The sequence below is a fragment of the Abramis brama genome (assembly GCF_963993115.1).
Source record: "Abramis brama genome assembly, chromosome: 3".
NCBI classification, from domain to species: Eukaryota; Metazoa; Chordata; class Actinopteri; order Cypriniformes; family Leuciscidae; genus Abramis; species Abramis brama.
Window position 1 is genome coordinate 52039015 of NC_139965.1, and position 24605 is coordinate 52063619.

Sequence of the window (24605 nt, forward strand, 5' to 3'; positions counted from 1 at the left end):
TAAATGGTCAGTGTTCTCCAAATGGTGCGCTACAAAGAGCCTGGACCCACGCACGTGTGGGGTTTCGTGGGTGCTCTCCTTCCTTCTAGAGCTGTTGGACAAGGGCAGGTCCCCTTCCATGCTCAAAGTTTGCGTTGCGGCTATTGCAGCGTTCGCAGAGTCCACGCACGGCCGCGCGATAGGATGGAACGAGCTCATCATCCGCTTCCTTAGAGGAGCCAGGAGGATGAACCCCCCGCGACCCCCTTCGGTTCCTTTTTGGGATCTTTCTTTGGTCCTAGAGGCCCTGAAAGTATTTCCCTTTGAACCGTTAGAATCCGTGGACCTAAAATACCTTTCGCTCAAAACCGTTTTTCTGATAGCTCTGTCATCAGTAAAACGTGTGGGGGATCTACACACGGTATCCGTTAGCCCCGCGTGTCTCGAGTTTGGTCCAAATGACCAGTCATCCTCAAACCGAGACATGGTTACGTCCCCAAAGCGATTGCCACTCCCTTCAGAGCGCAGATCATCTCCCTATCGGCTCTGCCAGCATCCGATAGCGAGGGCGGTGAAAACCTCCTATGCCCTGTCAGGGCACTGAGAGTTTACATCACACGCTCTGCCGCCTTCAGGCGTTCTGAGCAGCTCTTTGTTTCGTTTGGTGGGTGCAACAAGGGTCTCGCCGCCTCGAAACATAGCCTGTCCAGATGGATAGTGGACGCTATCGCAGCAGCTTATGCGTCCAAACACCTGCAGTGCCCTATGGGCATCAGGGCCCATTCCACTAGAGGCATGGCCTCGTCGTGGGCTTGGTCCAGCGGGATTTCTATTCATGACATTTGTATGGCGGCAGGCTGGGCCTCCCCCTCTACATTTGTTAAGTTTTATAACCTGGAAGTTCCTCACCTTGCAGGCTAGACTTTTATCAGTCTAAGTGGTGTGTATGTTCTGCCCAGTTTGTTCGTGTGCAGGCTACTCTGACGCGACTATTAGCTCTTCTGGTTGAGCTGTACTAAGGGCGATATTCTCTATACATAGACCGGCGGAGCCGCTCTGTATTTCCCTATGAAGTGCTTATGTACATGTGCTGGCCCACGTTGCTGGCCGCCTGTTTCCCACATGTTTTGTGTTCCCCGGGCTTCCCTGGGTCTCATGCAGTGGATGCTCGGCGCGCACGGCGTTGACAAGGGGTTCCCGTAGCATAAGCAACTTACGCAATACGAGAGAACCTCTCATAAGAGAACGTACTTGGTTACCTAACGTAACCTCGGTTAGTCAGACTACTGTTTGGAATTGATCAGCTGCAACTGCGCCCTTAAGATGTATGAGTGCACGATGTAAATGTAAAAAGTCTCATCCGCGTTGCTCTGCTGCATGCAAGTGCAAGACAAGTGATGCAGAATGTAGCAATTGCTGAACTGAATAAGAGCACTGCTCTGTGTTGGTGTGATCATATTGGAGAATCTTGTTGTACCATTGTTTAAATAACATTACATTTTATATGCCATGCAGTTCATGTTTTAGTTATTATTCAGCTAATGTTATATCCAACTTTATAAGGTAATTTTAGGCCAAGTTTACTGTGTTTATTTCCTTTATCTGTTCAAAGCTAATGTTAATAGTGTGACACATTACCGTGATATGGTTTGGTAATTAGTTAATTTGTCTCAATTCTTAATATTTACAACCAATTTCTCTTTGAATATCTTTTTCATAAATAAACCAAAAGAGAATTTAGTTTGGTTAAATTTAAGTCCTTAAACTTGTTTAAATGGACATGTAAATGTTGAAAAGTAATAAACACTCTTAACATAATGTAATAGGATGATGGTTTAAGATATAGGCCTTTTGCTGCCACCAGCATGATGTTGATGTTCTTACATGGACATACTCAAATACACAAAATTACAAGTCAGTGTTTACCAGAAATATTGTAAGACAGAATGACTAACTTGTTCTGACTATTCTGTTTGTTTCCTTTATTCAATAAATGCTATAGCACAATAAAAACAGTTTTTCTTTGAGCCAGTGCTGAGAAATTTGCTCATTTTGGCGTATGAGGCAGTCATCTTGGATTTTGCAAACAGCAAAAATGGATTCAGCATAAAAATACCCCTAGAATAATCTATTTGCCAACTTTTACTCAAAAATGCCTGAGGATTTTTATTTAGGCACATTTTTGTGATTTTAACCTGGTCTATATTTCTCGCGCTCGTCATCGGCAGCTGTCACAGTTGCCAGGCGACAAGAACAATCCTCCGTAGGCTAGACCGGTCCGAGCGCTTCAGATGCGCCCTTTGATATGGGGCGCAGCTGTTAGCAACAATTTGTTAATATTGTGACAATAGACCTACATTTTGTTACTTTAATTTTAGGAAATGCATATTTCGTTAAGTATTCACGTACAAATGTGAAGTAACCTATACTGAAGTACTTTTTTTCCCTCACATATGATTTTACGTTAAACTACACAAAAGTATATAATGTAACAAACAATCTTGAAAATATTCAGAAGTAAAACGCAGTAGTAGCATAATATAAATACAAAACTATAATAAAAACCCTGACAAAGAGTTTTTTCCCCTGCAGAATACATACCTCTAGTTTTACTCTTGATACTAAAAACTTATTAAAAGTACTTTTTTCAGAAATTACTCTTTGAAAAAGAAAAAAAAACCTCAGTGACATGGCAGCCATCGATTGAGTCAGCCCTGCAAACCTGTTGGTAGACAACTTAGTGGATAGTGGAAATATGTACTCAAACACTCTGGAGACCATCCCAGATGATGTCCCACCAGCAGGAGGCCTTACCAGGGGCAGCCCATCCCGGTCCAGCAGCTCCACCAGGGTCTCCCTGCTCAGCTCAATACAAGTCTACACCATTTTTTTTCTTATTTTATGTAGGCTACTGTAAATGTTTGTTGTTTGATATGTTTAACGTATGTTGTTAATAGTTGGAAAAAGTACTTTAATGTAGCCCGTGGAACAAATGATTTTCATTTACCAATTTTATAAAAAAAAAAAAAAAAAGGTATACACGAGTTTTTCATGTAGAAATTGACAAAAAAATAAACAATGTCCAGAACAATTCATTCTCTTTTATTTACACATTTAAAGTTGCATAAAAAAATAATGTACAGATTTTTTCTTTCCTTTTAAAAAATAAAAGTGAAAAAAGTTAAACAAGAATATGTAGAAAAATATATATTTTTCAATCATTCTCTCAAGAAGAGAAAACAGCCTGTCCATCCTCTCCCTACTCTCCTGTGCTCTCCTTGCCTCTGCCTTCGTGCTGGTGCTGCTGGCTCCTCCTCACCGTGGGCACCCACTGCTGAACTCGGCCCTGAGGACAAACCAGGGCCAAGTTTCAGCAGTGGGTTTCCCACTCACACCCTCACCTGTCCCAGGACACTTGCAATCCTAAGGGCAGAGCAAATGAACCATCGCTTGTTAACAACAACAGCACAATACATTTCAGCAAAGACGTATTAACTTTCTTACTTTGTATTTTTTTTCTCCTGAATTGCTCTTAAAAAGCTCTAAAAAAGCTCAACATTCCCAACACACCTGATGAGGTAAACAGCAGAAACATTGTGCCATGAACGAAGTTAGAAGACTTTAAATCCCCTAATCACCACCTTTACATTTACCATGAATTGTAGTGTAGTAATTTACTATGGTTTGGCCAGAAATGTGGAATATTTATACTGAATACTAACTTATAGTCATTTAGGCCTATATTGCAGTAGATTAATTAGGTTGGTAGAGGAATATACAATTAATTTTGTGTATAGTTTTTACCTGTGTTTAGGCATTTTATTATACAGTGGTAGTGAGTGAGTAACCATCTATGGTTTTACCTGTGGTTATCAAGTCTCACTGTTAGAATATTTTCATTTAAGCCTATAATAATTATAAATAAAATAATTCTTACCAATAGCTATGATCTTGTATAATTCATATTTTTGTACATAGCTGTAAATAAGTTATTTATAAATCTGCATACTGTTGGGTACCACATTTCCAAGTAAATACAATACTTTTTTAGGTTACTTTACCTTATTTATTGATACTGTTATGTTTCAATAAGTAATAAATAATGTTTCAATAAATAAGCTAAACCCACCGGCCCTCCTCAACATTTCGATTTAATAATCCGGCCCTCGAATGAAGCTAATTGAATAGCCCTGACCTAGGGGCATAACATTGCTCACTTTTCATGCAATTCATTTCATATAGTATAGCTCATAAGTCAAGTCTCAACTCTTGTTTAAGACATTGTTCATATGTAAAAAATATGCTTAATCCAATATGGAATGGTAATGCTTGAAAGTTCTGTTTTCTCCGATTTGAGGTACAGTGGATAACTTTGGTTATACCAGCTATAATCCTCTAGATAGAAAGGTCATCTTGGACTTAAATTGAAGCTTATAAACTTGGGAAGTTTTTCATGTACATTTGACGCAGTGATATATATAATAAAATGCTTGAAAATGATCACTTTTGATGGCAGACAGCCATTTTTTAGTCTTTTGGGGTATGTTGAGGGTGATATTTGACAGAAAAAAGGCAGCAATGCCCAGAATCTTTTTCTGCTAGTTTCCCCTATGTGTCAGGATACACCATGCAAAATTTTAGGGTTATATGGCCATTTATGTAGCTGCAGTACCTTTATATTCACAATTACATCATTCCGCCAAAAGCTTTTCCCAAAAAGGGTGTTTTTTGGCCCCTGAGACCAAACGGGGCCGAGTTGGGGGTGGTTATTATCAACTTGTGATGGCCCAAGGTATAAGATAATAGGAAATAATAGTGAAAAAAAGGTAGCAAAAACATCCTGAGGAGTGGACCTGGCTCCCGGCCTAATAATACTTACATTTAAATGTGAATTTGCTGTCCACCACGGAACTCTAGTCTCGACCGCCTTTAAAAATAAATAAATAAATGCTGTCGTCACCGGCGCGCAGTGACTTATGTGGTAGAATAGGGTAGGATAGGCCGCTAAGTGTCCATTTATGTATCCTTCCTTTCACGGGGAAACGAAGGGTGCATTTGGCGTCGCTTTTGAATCAGGGTAGCCTTCGTCGCGGCGCGATGACGCAACCGGCCTTTGAATCTATTTTTTACAGTCTATGCTTTGAATACGGCCTTTGGAGGATGCAGAACTGAATTGGGACCATAGGACAGCCTTCATCGCGCCGCTGTGACGCAATCGGCCTTCAAATGCGGCCAATCGGCCTTCAAATACGGCCTTCGAAGGATGCAGCCTTCACATTGGGACACAGCTAGTCTCTCTCTCTCTCTCTCTCTCTCACACACACACACACACACACACACACACACACCTCTCCCTCTCTCTCTCTCTCTCTCTCTCTCTCTCTCTCTCTCTCTCTCTCTCTCTCTCTAGTTTTTATGTTGAAAGGAATGGCTACTGTTCTCTGCTTTTCAACAAATCATTTGCACACACATTTCTGTCATTTTTCTATCTGAAGCTTTGCCTGCTTGCAACATTGACGGTCTTTGTGTTTAGCGCGAAAGCTCACGTGATTGCTGCCGGCTCGGGATAAAATTCGTGCAGGACAGTCGTGCCGTGTACCAGCTGCTTTGACGCGATTATCAGTTAAACTGACTCGCAACGTGTGCCAGGGTTGCCAGGTGCCAGCAAGGTTTTCCAGCCCAAAACCTGGTCAAAAACCGCGAGAATGCACAAAAAACCGCCCAATTTTGTTTGTGGCTTGTTTTTCGTTTAAACACATTGAAATCACTAACAAGCTTTAAAATTACCCATTTTTCGACTTAGCCTATCCGATTTTAGAAACGATATTCATTCAAATGAACGCAAAAGTAGGCTGTACCTCAGTTAGACTATTCTATTATGTTACGGAAAATAATGCGATCAACTTAGGCTATCAAAGAGTCTGTTTATTGTCAATAAAAGTCGCTTGGAAGCATTCAGTAACATAAAAACATTGAGTGGATATATGGACATAAAAAATAACCCACTTTAAACCTTCCAATCTGGCAACCCTGACGTGTGCAATATCTCACAACCTCCTGAGTGTCCGAACTCGCACCGTGTACGTCCGCCCTTGGGAGACAAAGAAAACGTGCAGTGTTGGGGGTCCTTCAGGAGCAGGGTTGAAGAACACTGGCCTACAGTAAAGGAAAAAAGATTTTGGTGCCATAAAATAATCCCTAAACAGCTGTAAATATCAAACAAAAATATTATATTTAATTTAAAGTGTTTTTTTTTTTTTATCACTGTTTGTCAACTACATTGGCACAATCATAAGAAATGAACCAGTCCTTTGTGAGCAAACGCAACATTTCTCGGGTGAACGCTACGCAAAACTTTTATGCGAGAACGCAAAAGCATTGAAATACCCTTTAAATGTAAGTAGCTGAACTTCGAGTTCTTTTATTGAAATGGAAGCCCTGTCGGTGACGGCAAGACACTTAAGGTGATGATACACAGGGCAACTTTGCAACTTAGCAATGGGCAATGTTGTTATCAATGGGCAACCAGATGTGAGACAGGGCCCACGACCGATCTAAATTATCCAGATAGAAATTTATTGTCCATTTTCAGTGGGAAAGTGCCCAAGCAACAATCGTTCGGCAAGATTGCCCAGCAACATTGCTCAAAAAGTTCAATTTATGACTCAACCTATTGGGCATTAAGGAGGACAGAGCCTTCCTCCTTGATGCCCCGCTGTGGCCACGGTCATCGAGAGATTCCAGGAGGCAAAGAAACAGGCTGCAGCCTTTCAGAAATTTAATTTATAAATAAATGTTTTATTATTTATGTAGTTTTAGCAAACTACACCTGCTCCTCTACGGAGCCCTCAGGAAATCGATTTGTCAACCCTGTCGCCTATGGCGCTTCGGGGTACAACAATTTCTAACAAACCCAAACCTCGAAATCCGCCCATCAATACTGTGGTTGTAGGGGGTTCGCTCTCCATAGAGAGGCCTGTAGAAACAATGATTCGGTTAAACCCTGCCGTGAATTCTCTTCTAAATACATTGAGTGATAGCCTTGAGATAGTTGGTTCCTCTAGTAAATTTTCTGCACGCCTGGGAAGCACTACCGAATATATCTCAGTGGGTGGTGCACACTGTCCACAAAGGGTATAGACTCCAGTTTGGGTCTTGCCCACCGAATTTCAAGGGTATTTTGGAAACAGTGGTGGGCCCCTAACAGGTTATGGAGCAAGAAGTTCAGTCTCTTCTGAAGGCCATAGATCTCAATCCTCCCCAGAGAGAAACACCGGGTTCTACAGCCGGTATTTTATAGTTCCAAAAAAGGATGGAGGGTGTCATAGAAATTTTAAACTGTATATTAAACTAACCATGTTTCTAACATCTAACCTTATTTAACATCTAACATTTGAACAGGATGTACTGTACGAAACCAATGGAAAACTTGTGTCTTGAGTGTGTGCGTGTGTGTGTATTAATAACATAGTTTGGGAAATGAAACTAGACAGCCTGTTAGAATCTTGTGATTTAACAAATGAAGTCATCATTAAAACAAAGTTTGCTTTACCTAGTAACAGAGGGGTTTGCATATGAAGAACCAATCAAATAGTGGGGAAATTATGTAATGCAGCCTGACATTTATGCCATACCTCTATACTATAAAAACTGTTGTATTCTTGTGTACTCTGGGATTGTCTCAATGGAATTTGTCTGAGATCCTCCGGCCTTGATTCTTCTTGGAAGAGTTTCTCTGAGAACTGCTCAAAGACTCTCCCGGCCGTTATTAAAGCATTTAGAGGACATTTGCTGATGTCTGGCTGTTAATTTCTGCTGCGCAGCAGGTCAGTTTAGGGAAGCAAGTAAGTTAGGGTAAGAGACTCGGCCAGTTGTCGACAGAAGACGCAAAGAGCTAGAGTATAAAAGTTATTAAGTGTCGATTTGTAGACGCTCGGTGTCGATCAGTAGACACATCAGTAGTCAAGTTCAAGATGCTGACGATCCCTCTTATCGCAAGAGAAAATCAGAAAATCATACTCTGAAGCAGGGATGGGCAACTTCGGTCCTGGAGGGCCACTGTCCTACAGAGTTTAGCTTCAACCCTAATCAAACACACCTGAACAAGCTAATCAAGGTCCTCAGAATTACTAGAAAATTACAGGCAGGTGATTTTTTCAGGGTTGGAGCTAAACTCTGTAGGACAGTCCAGGACCGAAGTTGCCCATCCCTGCTCTGAAGACTTACAGGTTCAAGACGTAAAAAAATTGTCGATCTCCGAATGCAACGTAACAGGGAGGAGAGTAAAGATGGAAAGCTCCTCCTAAAGCTTAGTTCCATATAAATTCACAAATAATTTGTTGTTTTGTCGTTAGTGAAAATCAATATTGACCTTGTTTTTGAAAAAGGATCCTCATATAAGAAACAATAAGAGTCAGTTCATTCGCATTCGGAGATCGACTATTTTTGACTGACAAAATGCCGGCGGACGGAAACAACAACAGCTACAGTGAGTTGTTCAAAATCTTTCTTTTTAGTAAACTCTGTGTACACAAACAATGTTCTCAATGCTCGAGTTCATGTGTAGAGCCCCTGGTTATACTTCCAGCAAAGTTTCATGTTGTGTCGAGCCTTCTTAGTGTTTTAAAAATAGCGATTTTGATGCTATCATAGTCGTGCCCCAAGCACTCCCATTCAAAAGGCAATTTGACCGAAAACGAAAATACGGTCAAACTTAAAAGTGGCGTTTCCATTCTAGTTATGCTTTTAAACGAAAGTTTGCCTCAGATAGATTAACAAAAAGACCCTAGGTTGCATTTTGGAGTTACGCTTTAAGCAGAAATGCGAGCAGAGCGAACGCAAACATCTCTTTCTAATAAACATGAATAAACATCTCAAGGTATGTTGAACGATAAAGTACTGAACTTACTGAAAGATATTATATCTCGTGTAATCGCTCAATCAGTGTTTTAACGGCAGAAAGACATCAGTAAAACAGCTTGTCAACAACATCCCACGTATAGTAGTAGCATTACATTACATTTACCTCAGGAAAGTCATTCAGTGTCCACAGCTTGTTAGCCAACTAGAGAAATGAACCCTTTCACTAAATATATGCACTATATTAGCCTATATATTATATTTTACTTAACCTGTTAGTGATGTCTTGATTATGTAATGTATGTTTAAACTATATGTCATGAAAATGACAGCCAGTGTGTAATTTAAATGATTATATTTCAACAACGATTTGGAGTAAAAACATAAAATTAAATTTAGAAGTTAATACAAAAACTGCCTCATGTGCAATTTACGTGTTTTCATACAATCTGTTATTTGAACGTTGATTATTATATCTAAAAATAAATAGCAACTGAATTTAGGCTAATAGTTTAGGCTCTGTTGTTAACCTTTAATATCATAGTAATGTGCAAGTAAGGGCTCCCTATATAGTTTACAGCATTAGCAGAGATAAAAAATTATCCTTAAGAAAATTTTAATAATAACTGTATTCATTTAAAGACAGATACACAATTTGTTCAGTAAACCACTGTTTAAAAAAAAGTAAATAAATGTATGTTTAGTTTTCTCCCCCCTGATGTACTGTACCAATCTGTGACTTCAAAACCAAGGTACATACCGAACCACCAGTTTTGTGTACTGTTTACACCCCTAATGTTTCCACACTTCAGACACCGGCTCATGCAGAAGTTTTCCAATAGTGTCAATGTCGTGACGCAGCGTATCGTTCTTTCTCAGGGAACCGGGTTACATATAACCTGAGACGTCTGCTTTACAAAGCCTTGTCTGTAAGTTGTGGTTGTTGTAAGTTTGAAGGTAAAAAAAAAAACCATCCGATTATTTATTCAATTTTTTGTATTTATAGGTTTTAAATGTGTTTAAAGGTCCACTAAAGTGCCTTGGAACGCGCAGCTTTGTATGATGCATTGACGTAATTTCCACTGAAACAGGAAGCTAAGGCGGGATATATTGAATGGCTTCTCCCCTTTTCAAATAGCCAATAGCGTTTAGTTTACCTCACAGACTGCAAGCCCTACTTGACAGCACCATGGAAGCGAATTCAATAGTAGAGATGTGAATAAATTGTAGCCATTTCATTCCTAACCAACGTACATCTGGAAAAACAGAATAAAACTCGAGCAACCAACACATATCCAACCAGTGGCGTAATTTTGTTTTAAAAAGTGGGTGGGAGAGGTGTGTTACGGAATCAGACTCATAAGACAGATTAAGCAAACTGGATGTTTATTTGGACAACAACTGGGTGTGGGTGAACTGGGAGCAGGTGAGTAGTAAGTGCAATGATGATTTGGAGAATATTGTACTGGCAATGAAAGGAATGTGTCGTCTTACAGGGATGGTGGTGGAAGGATGGAATACAGGATCGCAGGAGACTTTGGAGACACGGAGGAAGAACGAGACACTGGAAGAATCACACTGCTTATGACAATTTATGGCTGCTATTTGACCTGCCACAAGACGGTGCTTAGACACTCTCGATGCTTAGAATCTTTTCCCGGACCAATCAGGGGAAAGCCTCAGTGCTTCATGAGGCTTCATTTCCCCATCCCTACAAGACACTGGAGTGGAGGTTTGAGAGAGCTCGCTGGAGAAGTCAGGTAGGTTGTTGCACGGAAGTAGTCCTCTTCATACAAACGTGAAGTGAATCCTTAAGTAGATGGAGTGACGATTGTGATGATGAGGTGCAGGTGTGTGTGATCAGGAATGACGTGCAGGTGGGAACAGAGGAGAGTGATGGGAAATGTAGCGCAGGAACCTGGCAGATCTGTAAGGTGTGCGTTTTGTTTTGTGATTTCATATCACAAAACGAATAAGGGGCTCTGCAACGGCGATAGATTGAAGCGCGTGTCTGAGTGAAGACTGTGCGCGAGAACACTGTACTGTATCTATGCAACTGATAGCAGCAGCAACAAGCTCAATAGGTTGATATAAAAACAACACATTTCAGCACTAGAACACCTCTTATTTGACAAATGAATGAAATTAATGCCTTGCTAGTTAACTGAAGATGTTTTTTATTTATTTGTATTGGTACATCCGTGCCACAAGTTGTTTCAAAAAGTAGTTGGAACAATATATATATATATTTTTTAATCTTTTTATTGGAGAATCAAGGATGTTACATTTTACAGGAAATGAAACAGTTCTCCAGTTTCATTTTATCTTAAACAACTAAAACCTTATACAACCAACCTCCCCCCCCCCCCCCCAAAACAAAACAACAACAAACAAACAAAAAAAAACACTACTTAATGGCAACCCTTCCCACCCCCCAAATTTTGACAACAGTCTGGGAAAACAATCTTTTTCCATTTTGTTTGTTACACAGTACTTCAAAAAAGTTTAAGGATCCACACATTGAAAACAAGCACACAGCTACATGCCCACATTTCAACCCCAGTTGATTAACAGGGCTTTAAACTCAGTTTCACAATTGTCAGTCAGGCTACTCAGTTCCCACCATATCAAGGTGATTGACCATTGATTTGAATAAACATATATAGAAAAAATAAAAATAAAAAAGGAAACAGAGAGAAGTAGTAGTAAATTGTAAAATATAAAGGAGTCTCATACTTCAGGCAATACTTTGAGATTCTCAAAATATGTCACAAATGGTTGCCATTTTAAGTAAAATTTCTGGATGGACCCTTTCAATGTGAATTTAACTTTTTCTAGTTTAAGAAAAAATAAAACATCACTTAACCATGCGGCTACCGCTGGTGGAGTAGCGGATGTCCAAACCAATAAGATTCTACGACGGGCAAGAAGTGATGTAAAAGCGATAATGTCCGATTGGTCCCGGGTTAAAGTTAAGGTCTCCTTTGGAATACCAAATATTGCAATCAATGGACAGGGCTTAATTTGAATTTTTATAACTTCGGATAAAGTTTGAAAAACAGATGACCAATATTGATTTAGACGGGGGCACAACCAAAACGTGTGAGTTAAATCAGCTGGAGAGAAGGAGCATCTATTACAACTCCCATCTGTTCCTGGATATATATCTGCTAACCTAGCCCTACTGAAATGAGCCCTATGCACTACTTTAAACTGAATGAGCCCCAAGCGTGCACAGGATGAGGATGAGTTAATCCTTCGTAGTGCATCCTCCCAGTGTCTGTCCGACAACTCAACCATCAATTCGCCTTCCCACCCGTTCTTAATTTTTGAAAGGTCATGGTTTTCCAGAGACATAAATTGAGAATATAGTTGTGATATCAGTCCTTTTTTTGGACGGAGGAGGGTCATTTCTTCCCATGCTGCCTCGGTAGGGAGGACCGGGAAAGAAGGGAACAGTGCTTTGACACAGTGGCGTACTTGGAGATATCTAAAAAAATTACTGCGTGAGAGATCATATTTCTGGCATATATTATCAAAACTATCGAACCTTTCTTTACAGTACAAGCTTTTAAAACAGGAAAGCTGCTTCCTGCCCCACTGAGTAAATGTTAAGTCGAGAGAGGAGGCTGGAAATAAATGATTCTTACAAATAGGGCTAAGGGGGGAGGGAGAGGTGAATTTGTAATGGTTTCGGAACTGGGCCCAGATTCTAAGGGTGGACAATACTATGGGATTGGAGGTAAACTTGGACCACTTTGTGGGCAGGGAGGAGTACACCAAAGCAGGGAGAGAGGACGAGTGGCAAGAGTGTGCCTCAAGTGTACACCAGTCGGTATCTGGCACATGGAGCCAGAATAAAATTTTCTGCAAGTTAGTTGCCCAATAGTAGTGGATAAAACTGGGGAGAGCTAGTCCCCCCACATCGCGACCCCTCTGAAGTAAGCCTTTATTAACTCTTGGAACTTTATTCTTCCAGATGAAGGAGGTAACGGATGTGTTAACTGATTTAAAAAATGATTTAGTCAGGAATAACGGTAGACATTGAAACAAATACAAATATTTTGGGAGTACGTTCATCTTCACCGATTGTACCCTCCCTGCAATAGTCAGAGGTAGGCAGCTCCACCTTTGAAAGTCAACTTTCATTTGGTTAACTAAAGGTGTAAAATTAGCCCCAAGAAGAGAGGTGAAGGAACGTGTAATGTTTATTCCAAGATATTTGAAACCGGAATGTGTTAAGTGAAAGGGGACTGCTTCTTGTTTAATTTGCATTGCCAAATCATTAATGGGAAAGCATTCGCTTTTCTGATAATTGAGTTTGTAGCCAGAAAAAGACCCAAAATTATTCAATAGTGATACAATTACAGGGATGCTGGTTTCTGGATTGCTTACATAGATCAAGAGATCGTCTGCATACAGAGAGACGCGATGTTCCTCAGTCCCACGCCCAACCCCCCGAAATAACAATGACGACTTTAAAGCCAGCGAAAGAGGTTCGATTGCCAATTCAAACAGGAGCGGGGATAGAGGACATCCTTGACGTGTCCCACGAGTCAAGGGGAAAAATTTGGAATGAGATTGATTAGTTTGAATACATGCTTGTGGGGACGAATAGAGCAGACGAATCCATGCCAGAAATGTGTCACCGAACCCAAACCTCTCCAATACGGCAAACAAGTATTTCCACTCCACCCGGTCAAACGCCTTCTCCGCATCCAGAGAGATTACAGCTTCTGCAGTCGAGGAAAGACCGGGGGAATAGATGACGTTAGCAAGTCGGCGAATATTTGAAAAAGAGTGGCGGCCCTTTATGAAACCAGTCTGATCCTCAGAGATTACTTTGGGGAGAACAGATTCTAAGCGATGTGCCATTACCTTGGCTAAAATTTTTATATCAACATTTAGGAGGGAGATAGGACGGTAAGAGCCACAGTTAGTGGGGTCCTTGTCCTTTTTGAGGAGTAGTGTAATCTTAGCTTGTGTGAGGGTTGGGGGCAAGGAACCGTTTCCCAATGATTCGTTAAATACTTCTAGCATAATAGGTGCAAGTTTATCTTTAAATTTCTTAAAAAATTCGGCGGGGTAACCGTCGGGTCCTGGAGATTTACCAGTTCGCATGTCTCCGATGGCTGCAGCGATCTCTGTCAGTGCAAGAGGTCGATCTAACATCTCCCTATCTCCAGGCTCAACAGTAGGTAATTCTAAACTATCTAAAAAACTGTTCATATTCGTAACATCTAATGGAAATTCAGACGTGTAAAGTGTAGAGTAAAATGTTGCAAAAGTATTATTGATTTCCTTTGGGTTGGTGACTATGTTTTGATCCTGATCTCTCACTTGGGGTATGAGCCGTGAAGCAGCCTGACGTTTCAGCTGGTGAGCCAGCAATCGACTAGCTTTTTCTCCATACTCATAGTAAGTGCTCTGGGTCCGCAGTAATAAGTATTCAGCCTGGTTGGTGGATAGAAGATTGAGCTTAGACTGTAGAGCTATCCGTTCTTTATATAATTCTGGGGAAGGGCTTTCAGAATATTTGCGGTCTAAATTAAAAACTGAATCCGTCAGGTCTTGTATTTGTTTGCGGCGTTCTTTATTGACGTGCTACATAGGAGATAATTTGTCCTCTTAAGTACGCTTTTAAGGTTTCCCAGAGTAGGGAATATGATATACCTTCCTTCTTGTTTACTTCCAGAAAAGTATCTATATTAGTAGCCACATGTTCGCAAAATTTCTCGTTCGAAAGCAACAGGGAATTAAGTCTCCAGAAGGGTTGCTCTCTAACGTTCAAAGTGAAAGAAAGGTCCAAGATGAGTGGTGCATGATCTGAAATGATGATGGCCAAGTATTCAACCGATTTCACTGCAGGGATGAAGGAGCTATCTATAAAAAAGTAATCTATCCTTGAGAAAGAGTGGTGAACATGAGAAAAGAAAGAGAATTGTTTGGAGGTTGGATTTTGAAACCTCCATGGGTCTACACAGCCATTTTGTCTCATGAAGTCTGAAAAGACCCTCGACATTGCAGAAGGTGAGGTAGATTTAGGGCTAGATTTATCGAGCAATGGGTTAATCGTACAATTAAGATCTCCTGCAAGGATTAGTCTATGTGTATCTAAATTAGGGAGAGATGACAGAAGCTTATTGGCAAATTCAGTATCGTCCCAGTTAGGGGCATACACATTTACCAAAAGAACGGGTGTTTGAAATAGGAGGCCCGAGACAATGACATATCGACCATTGGGGTCTGCAATAATTGCATTTAGTGAGAATTGAATTCGTTTATTAATCAAAATTGCCACCCCTCGCGATCTATTATTAAATTTGGAATGGAAGATATGATTAACCCATAATTTACGGAGTCTGGTGTGATCTTCTAACCGTAAATGTGTCTCCTGCAAAAACAAAACATCAGTTTTCAATTGTTTAAGATGGGAAAAAATCCTAGAACGTTTCACAGGACCATTCATCCCCTTAACATTCCAGGACAAAAACCTAACTGCAGCTCCCCCTCCTGAGCTTGTACCACCTGCGTTATTCATCATAGGAGACATCCAAAATGTGTATGATTAGCCTGAACCACATAGCTATGTGCATCCTCAGAAGATAAGGTTTTGCCATGTAAATAAAATGTTCCCCAGTTCTCATGAAACTTAAAGCCACACCGCGGAACTTTTGCGGGCGCTAGACCTGTAACTTTCACATCTAGCGCCCCTAGAGGCCACAAGCGCCGCAGCACTGTCGCAAAAGTCTGCTCCATGAGTATATCAGAGCCTATGGTCACGTGATGGCCGTAAAGCGATACGTTCTCCAGGTCACATGACCTGGCCAACGACGGTCCGTCTTCTCCAAACTTACATAGGCGGTATTTCAAGAGGGCAGCCCCGCTCGGAGCATTAATAGTGTCAAACTCTGTATATTGGCCTGAGGAATCATTTAAAATAACTCGTATGCGTCAACTCTTTAGGTCACAAAGTCCGCGGTGTGGCTTTAAGTTTAAAAAAAAATAAACAAATAAAAAAAAAACCATTGAACACCCCAAACCTAGATCTTCTTCCCCAAACGAAGAAAACCGCAGGAATTCCCAGAGGGAAGACTTCCAAGACATCTAACGTTGTCTATAACTCCTATCCTATCCTGAGAATGGCTCCTCTCTCAGTAAGTGATTTGTGTTCTACCATAATTATCTGTTCAGCTCACCTTGAGAATAAAGAAAAAGGGGACCAAACTAAATAAATAAATTTGAAAGTAATATGATATATCCCTGATTTGCATCTGTGCAATTACACAGATCACAATTGGACTGATAAAAGTATGTAAAATAATTCGAAGTGACTGACCTAGTTCTGTATCCAGCTCACTTAATTTACCTTATTAAATTGACCAGTCTGTGAAATGGTAATATGCCAGTTATGTGTGAAAGCCACATTAACTAAAACAACCCTGCCATGTTTAAAAAAATAATACAAAATAATAATAATAATTATATATATATATAAAAAAATAAAATAAAAAAAAACGCTGTTGCATATCTAAATCACAGAGGCCACTACGTTGTTATTGTACCTTAAACTTAAACATGTACGAAAACAAATAGTCCCAAGGAGTCAAAGTATCTAAGCTGAAAGTTAGGCTTACTTTCATCTTCTCGTAAATATTCTGTGCTCCAGCATCATTTAGGCTACTTTCCCCAATGAAGCTCGTAAAACTCTCTGGCCTTCTCCGGAGTCTCGAAAATCAACGTCTGTCCGTCATGAAGGACGCGGAGCCGGGCGGGATAAATAAGAGCGAACCTGACGTTCTTCTTATACAGGAGGGATTTCACTTCTTTAAAAGCAGCTTGTTTCTTGCCGAGTTCCGCGCTGACATTCTCGTGGAAAAATACCTTATGTCCCCTGAAGAACAGCTGCACTCGTTTCCTCGTTATTATGCGGTGTTTGTTTTGGAAGTTGTGGAAGAGAACGAGGAATATCCTCGGCCGTTTGGAGCTAGCGCCGGGTTCGGCGGTCGGTTTGGGTCCCACTCGGTGCGCGCGGGAGATAATGAGGGGATGTGGGAAGAATTCCTTACCCAGGACTTCTTCGAAAAATTCAGTCATGAACTTAACTGTGTCCGGCCCCTCCATATTCTCCGGGATACCGACCACTCGCAGATTGGACCTACGGGAGCGATTTTCCAAATCCTCCACTTTGTTTTTGAGCCTCTCGTTTTCAGCTAGAAGTGCGGTGCATGTTGTTTCGATAGCCTCAATCCTGTCACTGTGTTCGTTTAACCCTTCCTCCATGTCGTGGATACGTTCTTCGTGGGAATCAAGCGACGATTTTACCAGTTCCAGGGATGCCGAAATTGGTGCCAGTGCATCGCCGAGTGCTTTTTTCAGGAGGGAGTCCGTTTGCTGTGCAAGGTCGGATAGAAGCACCGAGTGAAGCTTCGCAAGATCAGCAGGTAACTCCGAGCTAGGGCTAGCTTGTGTAGCCATGTTGTCTTCACTTGTGGCATCTTCGTCCATCTCTGTCGTTTTTTGCCCACGGTCACGTCTCTTTGGTCTCATTTAGTTGTGCAAAGTTATGCTTAACATACACGTAATCAACTTAAGGTGCGTCAAACTTTATGCCGAAAAAATGAGGTAGAAAATAAAAAAGTAATTCGGGAGCCACTTCTCACACGTCTGTTCGCTACATGCTCAAACCGGAAGTCTAGTTGGAACAATATTGACCCTGGCAAAAAACCATATGCTCCACGACGTGTCAACGATGGTCGCTTTGACCAGGTGGTATTTATAGCATAGGTGGTGGGATGCTTTAGATTCTAGAGAGCATTTGATTGGACAGAAGTTTTGATGAGATGCTGAAGTCCGCGGTGACGTCATAAAAATCAATGATCAATTTTAGCGGAAGTGAGGGACGGTAAGTTTTTAATGCTTAAAAATGCTTAATGGGTGTCGTTCACGGTTGGTTAGGGCCGCCGGCGATGAAGATAGATAGATAGCGGGTGCGGGGAGAGAGTATATAGGGACGGGAAGTTAGGAGTGCCGTCGCTACTATGCTGAATGCTGATGCTATTGAATTGCAAGAGCGTACTGGACTTTGGCCTTTTGAAACGGACTTACAGTGGGATCTATTCTACTCATGGAATGGAGTGGAATTCCCCACTCCCGCTCCTACTCCCACTATTAACGTCGTCGTCGTCGTGGGCGAATGTGTGTAACATAGCTCTAAGTCAGGGTTCACCAATCTCAGTCCTGGAATGCCGCTGTCCCTGCAGAGTTTAGCTCCAACCAGCTCCAACACACCTGTTTGCCCAAGGACGAGCATGTAAAGAATCAGTGGTTAAAGTTAATCTTTACCACAATATCACAGCAGTATAATCCTAAACTTTTGCTGTGTTCCCTTTTTTTTACTGACGACTTCTTCTCAAATCTCGGCGTTCAATGCAGGATTCGCAAACCGCTTGCTCTTGAAAGATGGTGTTCAAAATACTTCATTGCGAGTTTTATATTGTGTAGGTCTCCTGCTTACTGGCTAACTCACATTATTACTGTCTAACTGAAATACTTCTGCTAATCAGCTGTGGGCCACGATTACCTAAAACTGTGTCTATTAATGCAGATTGTCTGTTGTTCTCACTAGTTTGAGGAAAGATTAAGCATGGAGCAAGATTTTTTTACCAATGTTTATGTTACATCAGTCATTCACGCTAGAGCTCGGCTAATGTATTGCATAACTTACATGGACTGTTATTGATACAGTTTCCACGTGTTCACCGCAATATATTAGAAAAATACTCAGTAAATAAATTAGTACAAGTAAAATAAAAGGTTGATGGACATGCACTTGTTAATGCTGATGCTGAGGAATTACAGTTGCAACATCTCATGTAGGCTACCTCAAACTGAGTAACGTTAGTGTATCATTGAGAAACGTCCTGCTCGAGTTGTCCTTGCGATGGATGTTCGGGTTGAATAACTAGTTCTTCCAATTAATGTTTCATCATCGGACTCGCGCTCGCATTGATATAGTAAAATCGACGTCATTGTTCGTTACTGTGTTTAGTTTACAGTGTAGGAAGCCTCAGGACCAGGACACGCAGTCAGAGCTGACGTTGTTATGGCAATGGGAGTTTTTGTTTTCGACGCGCTGTACACGGTAAACCAATCACAACAGACTGAGCTGTCTGGCCAATCCGAGCAGAGTATCTCGTGGAAAGGAGGGATTTAGAGAGATTGATTCATTTGACGAGTCGTTTGAGAATCATTGAACATCTGGTGATGTGCAAATGTATATTATGAGTAAATGAAACAGTTTTTTGACCTTTGATGCATGTAAACCTGTTGTAGGAGACTCCAAAACAACATTAGGAAACTTTAAAATGGCATAATAGGGGCACTTTAAGACTGTTTCTATGTTTGTATTTTAAACTGATGCATTAAATAAAGTTGTGCTTCTTAAAAATAGAGCGTGATAGTAAGGGTGGATGGAACTGAAATCGGGAGGGTTTAGGGAACAGCCATAGGTACCATTTTGCATGTGCATGAGGTTGAGGTTTTAAATGAGTTTGAAGTGCTACTTTCTGTACGTTAATTGATTCTGGGGTTTGTCACCAATGAAATGAATGAGTGAATTCACGTAGTGCTCTGTGTAGTTCTACGGCTTTCCAGGTTGAGTTTAGCCTGTCCTTGTAGTCCCCTCTGTTAATAAAACTACATATTTTGATTTAAGTTGTGGTGGTGTGTTGTCTTCAGGTGTCAGACCATACTGGCTTAAATAATTAAAGGTGGTGGCAGCAGCCTATTAAGAAAAAGATATTACTATATTTATACTAAAAGCTAAACCATTTTACCAATCACACTAGGACAATTTCAATAACATGAACACGAACCCACACTGAACATTAGGGCCTATATATGACATAAACGTAAAGTGAACTTTTGTTGACCTGAGTAACTGAAGAGGAGAAGGAGAGAGCGACAAGCATGTCTGCAGTTTTTGCCCAGTGGAATGCGAAAGCATTGTAGGTTGGTCTTTTCCTGTTAGTGTTCTGCTGTTGGCATGAGAACATTTCCATGTGACAACTAGCACAGGTTTCACAATTTTGAATATATTTATTGCTACTTTTTATCTCAATTATGACTTTTCCCCATCGCCATTCCTAGTTCATATTTCGCAATTCGCACTTTATTTCTCTCAATTGCATATTTACATCTCACAATTGTGACGGCCCCCCTCAGAATTCCGAGAAATACCCCCCCCCCCATAATTGTTATCAATTTTCTTCAGATGTTTGTGAGGGTTACAGGGGTTCAGTGGTCTTGGCAGCCACAGAGCGGCGCAGGAGTGTGTGTGTGTGTGTGTGTGCGCGCACGGGGCGGCTCCAGTTTCAAACACAGCGCCCATCTTTAACACAACACAACCGGACAGACTTCGTCCCGTAGCGAGATACCGCTGCTCTTGTAAGTTATGCTCTTCAAAACTCATTATTCTCCGTGAATGGTTGTGAATACCGCTGCTGTCTTTGGTTTAATCATGTTGTGGATAGGCTACATTGTGACTAACGCTTTTGTTAGAATGAAACAATGTCGCGCGCATCATCTATCCTTATATTAAAGCCGCCCGTATATCGTTGTCTTAATGCCGTTTCCGCACTTCGTTTGCTCTGTTTTGTAAACTTTTCTCGTAGTTCGTCACGCCAGCAGCCTGTTGCTTCATCGGTGTACTGTACGAAAAGCGGATTTTATTCCCGACAGGCCTGAGGACACAAAGAGATCAGCGCGATCTGCGAGTAACGGGACATACTGCAATGTCCCAAAGCAGGCACTTTTATGTACCGAAGGTGGATTTTTGCTATATGAGGTGCACAATAAAGCTATTATTACTTTCAAAAGCTACTTTTGAAATTACCTTGTCCCAGATCCAGATTAGCATTCTTAAAACATGGAAATTCATAATAAAATATTACATTTTGAAAAAGACTAAACAATGAGCTAAATGAACAAAGTATTTAAATTATTCAACTATTTTAGATCTATGTTTACACAAACTACACCTGTCCCTTGAATTGTGACATCATTTCCAGGACCAGCAACAATTTGCCCATAAATTTAGTGTACTTGGTTACCATGGAGACAACTGTTTCAGTGACAAGCATTAGATGCAATATAAAACATGAAGAAAATCACTTGTGAGCAGTTTTGGTTAGTGTTATAAACAATGAAGCTGCAATTTTATCGAATTGTGCAAAAAACAACAATAATTATACTACATGTAACATGTAACAAGTATACTGTCAAAGTGTTTCCAAAAGTCCAGGGCCAAAAAAACATAAAATTAACCAAAATGTTTCGAACAGCTGCTGTGGGAACACTGTGTCTTATGCAGAAAACATGCCAACTACATATGTGTAACTTCAGATAGTGGTATCTCATTCATTGCTTTATCACCCTGTAATTACAGGGTAGTAAATACTACTTTTTACTAATTTACCTTTAATCTGTTTTTGAATTTTTTCAGAAATGGCACATGCATCGGTTTGAAATGGCTGTTTGTATTGGTCCTGGCTGCATGTTGTCTTACTCTAAACTGTCATGGGACTATGTGTAGGAGGGAAAAGACTTTATCTCCTTCAGCTTCTTGTTGTAGATGTTGTCGTCACCGTTAATTAAAACTGTTGGAAAGCGCCACATAAGAGGTTAATCCTCACGTAAGAGCATTAGGCTAGTCCATATGAAGACAGCAGCGAGGCTAATGTATAGAGGGCGGATAGGGTTTGCTATGCTATGCTTATGCAGTGGTTTTCACATGGTTTTGGTTTTTTAAATATCTATTGAATTGTGATGGTTTTATGCTCTTGGTACCCAATAATACAAAGGGTGAAACAAATAGTAGTAAACGATGTTTATCTTTGTTGCAAATTAACTTGTATTTAACAGAGTCTGGGTTGTTTTTTATTTATTTACACTGCTGTTCAAAGGTTTTTGGTCGGTACGATTTTTTTAATGTTTTTGAAAGAAGTCTCTTATGCTCACCAAGGCTGCATTTATTTGACCAGAAATACAGTAAAAACAGTGACATTTTATTACGATTTAAAATAACTGTTTTCTGTTTGAATATATTGCACAATGTAATTTATTCCTGTGATCATTACTTCAGTATTCAGTGTCACATGATCCTTCAGAAATCATTCTATGCTGATTTGCTGCTCAAGAAACAGTTATTGTTCTCAATGTCAAAAACATTTGTGATGCTTCATATTTTTGTGGAAACTATTTTTGATGAATAGGAAGTTCTAAAGAACTGCATTTATTTGAAATAAAAATCTTTTGTAACAATGAAAAAATCTTTACTGTGATTGCTGCTACCATATCAGAAACAGCCAAGCATCAAGATAGCAGCGCCTTGTCAACACAGAACGCTACAGACACTGTCCAGACTGCTGATAGGGCAAGTATTTTTTATCTCTGCCCAACCACTTAGGGCCTGCCGATGGCAAATAACGTATGTTGGGCTGTTTTACCTCAGCATTGGTAAATCTTGTCTACCTCCCATTGTAGTCAGTGATGATAAAAACTCACATTAGTGTGTGCTTAAACCCACAATGCAGCTATTCACTCTAGTCATGTCGCTTACAAGCGTCTCTTAGGAAACCAGACCCAGCCTCTGTGTCCCATCGTCATGGGAACCACGAGGTGGTCAGATGAAAGCTCGTCTGCCCGCGAGTCACCTGACCTGTCTGAGATTTAAGACTAGTGCTGTAATATGCAGGTATATGAATATGAACACTGTTCATTTATGACAAAAGGGAGAATTTGCATTAGGGTTTTCTTTTTGAGAATTAAATTATTTTATTACTATAAAGCCTGACATATGAAACAATAATGGATTAGTTTATTAAACATACAAAGGAAAATCAAAATAAAGTGTGCATATGTGTTATGTTTTGTATCATATTTGATATGTCAGGCTTTTATGGCTCATATAGTAGGCTATGATATAGTGAGAATATAAAGTTCACACTCGAGGAGGAAAAAAAAAACACCTCAATTTTAATCAGAGGCCCAAAATGAGCAAAAATATGTACATTTGGTGCAGATGCTGATATTTATTCTATATGGACAAAAAGTAAGATGAAATTCTGATAGCTTGTAATGTAGGCTAAATCAGTGAGATCTTTATAACAGTATAACAGACTACTTACAAAAAAATAATATAATTATCAGTTGTCACTGCTAATAATATGTCTTAGTAAGATGACATTTAAATGCTTAGTTTTATGATCTAAGCTCTGTAGTTTAAAAAAATAATGCAATGCAATACAATGATGATTGAGAGATGAACAAATAAAAGTTTCTCAGAAACCTGATGGATCATATTTGATACTTTTATTTTTTCACACAAAAATGGATAATCAAGTAAAACTAAGTCCTTTAGTCCTATACATGTTCATCTTGTAATATTACTAACAATATACAATAATTCTTACGTTTACATTATAAAAATCAGTAGGCCTAAATATTTCACTGCAAAAAGACGTTTTACAATTATACTAAAAGGCCTTTTACTTACTAAAAAAATTTATGAACTATCAATCAGGCAACAGCAGGCATAGTAGATAGTGTGCAACAGGTTTTTAAAAGTTTTGATCATGTTGATAATTTAGATGCCTTAGAAATTAATGTATCAAACATGATGTAGTAGATGCAATAAATTAATAGAGGCAGACAAAATATTAGTGTTGTAAGTCAAGTGCACTTGAAGCTAAATGTGAATTTTTGTTGATTTCAGGCATAACTTGAAACCCAGGTAATGAGGGAAGACATTAGAGAGAGGAACGAAGGCACAAGATGATCGAAACAATGGGTAAGTTCATTTATTTTTGGTCATAACATTTCTGTGGAAATATGGCCTCTGATGTCTTATTGTACTGTGCAGGATTGTGGGTAATTGGTTGTGAACAGGAGGGCATTTGTGCTCCTCTGTAGAATGAGACGGCGTGACACATCAGTCTCAGCAACAGCAACAGTCTCTCTGGGTTTCTGAAACTCAAACTGCATATTGCATTTAAAATCCCTGTTATTGCAGGTGAATTTTTATTTGTGGTAGAAAAGTTTAATAGTATTACAGAACGGAAATCCTCACCAAGGGCGTTTCTAGGTTTGAAAAACATCAGGGGCTGGGGGTGGGTAATAAGATAACATGATTCGATACAGAGAATAATGTATATTGTAGGCTTATATGCAGGGGGCAGACTGGTTAAAAAATTCAGCCCTGACACTGTAGCCACACCAGCCCATATTACCACACAGACACGCGCATTCAAATGTGAGGTAGTTAGGTGGGTTCGGGGACATGCTCCCCCGAGAAAATTTGGATTTATCAGGACCTACATATGTGCATTTTAAGGTGTTTGAAGGCCCAAAAAAATTGAATAACAATAGCTTTAAAAGCATGTCAGTGGGCAGTAGCATGAATTATTTGTCAAGCAGATAACAGATTCTTAAACATGAGAATGAGGATAAATGTTGAAAAATTTGTTTTGACACAAGACAGTTTTGATGACTTTGCAATATTGATAAAATGTTAGAATATTAATAATGAAAAATGTAACATTTATGTAGCCTACAAAGGAATACAAAAGCCCAGACATAGAGTTTTGACGCAGCTTTAATTTCCCTTTTGGTTATTTAAATACTTAATTGACGACAGAACACAACGTTACATGCTCGTAGTTTCTTTTGCGTGATTCAGGGCGCGGCGCATTTGCGCGTGATATTGA

At 40.0% G+C, this 24605-nt stretch overlaps 1 protein-coding gene across 14 annotated transcripts in view; it reads left to right on the top strand.

Annotated features, from left to right (window-relative positions):
• The first annotated feature begins 20186 nt into the window (after nucleotides 1–20186).
• The window catches only part of mpdz (multiple PDZ domain crumbs cell polarity complex component), a 133638-nt gene continuing 129219 nt past the window's right edge, over nucleotides 20187–24605 (top strand). For 4 of the 14 annotated variants that reach the window (XM_084109760.1, XM_084109763.1, XM_084109757.1 and 1 more), the window contains exons 1-2: nucleotides 20188–20286; nucleotides 23615–23689. In XM_084109760.1, coding sequence (XP_083965886.1) covers nucleotides 23674–23689 — 16 coding nt within the window. In that variant the 5' untranslated portion in view covers nucleotides 20188–20286; nucleotides 23615–23673. Of the gene's footprint in view, nucleotides 20287–23614; nucleotides 23690–24605 lie in introns of all 14 variants that reach the window. The other 10 variants (XM_084109759.1, XM_084109762.1, XM_084109752.1 and 7 more) reach the window with 4 other exon arrangements.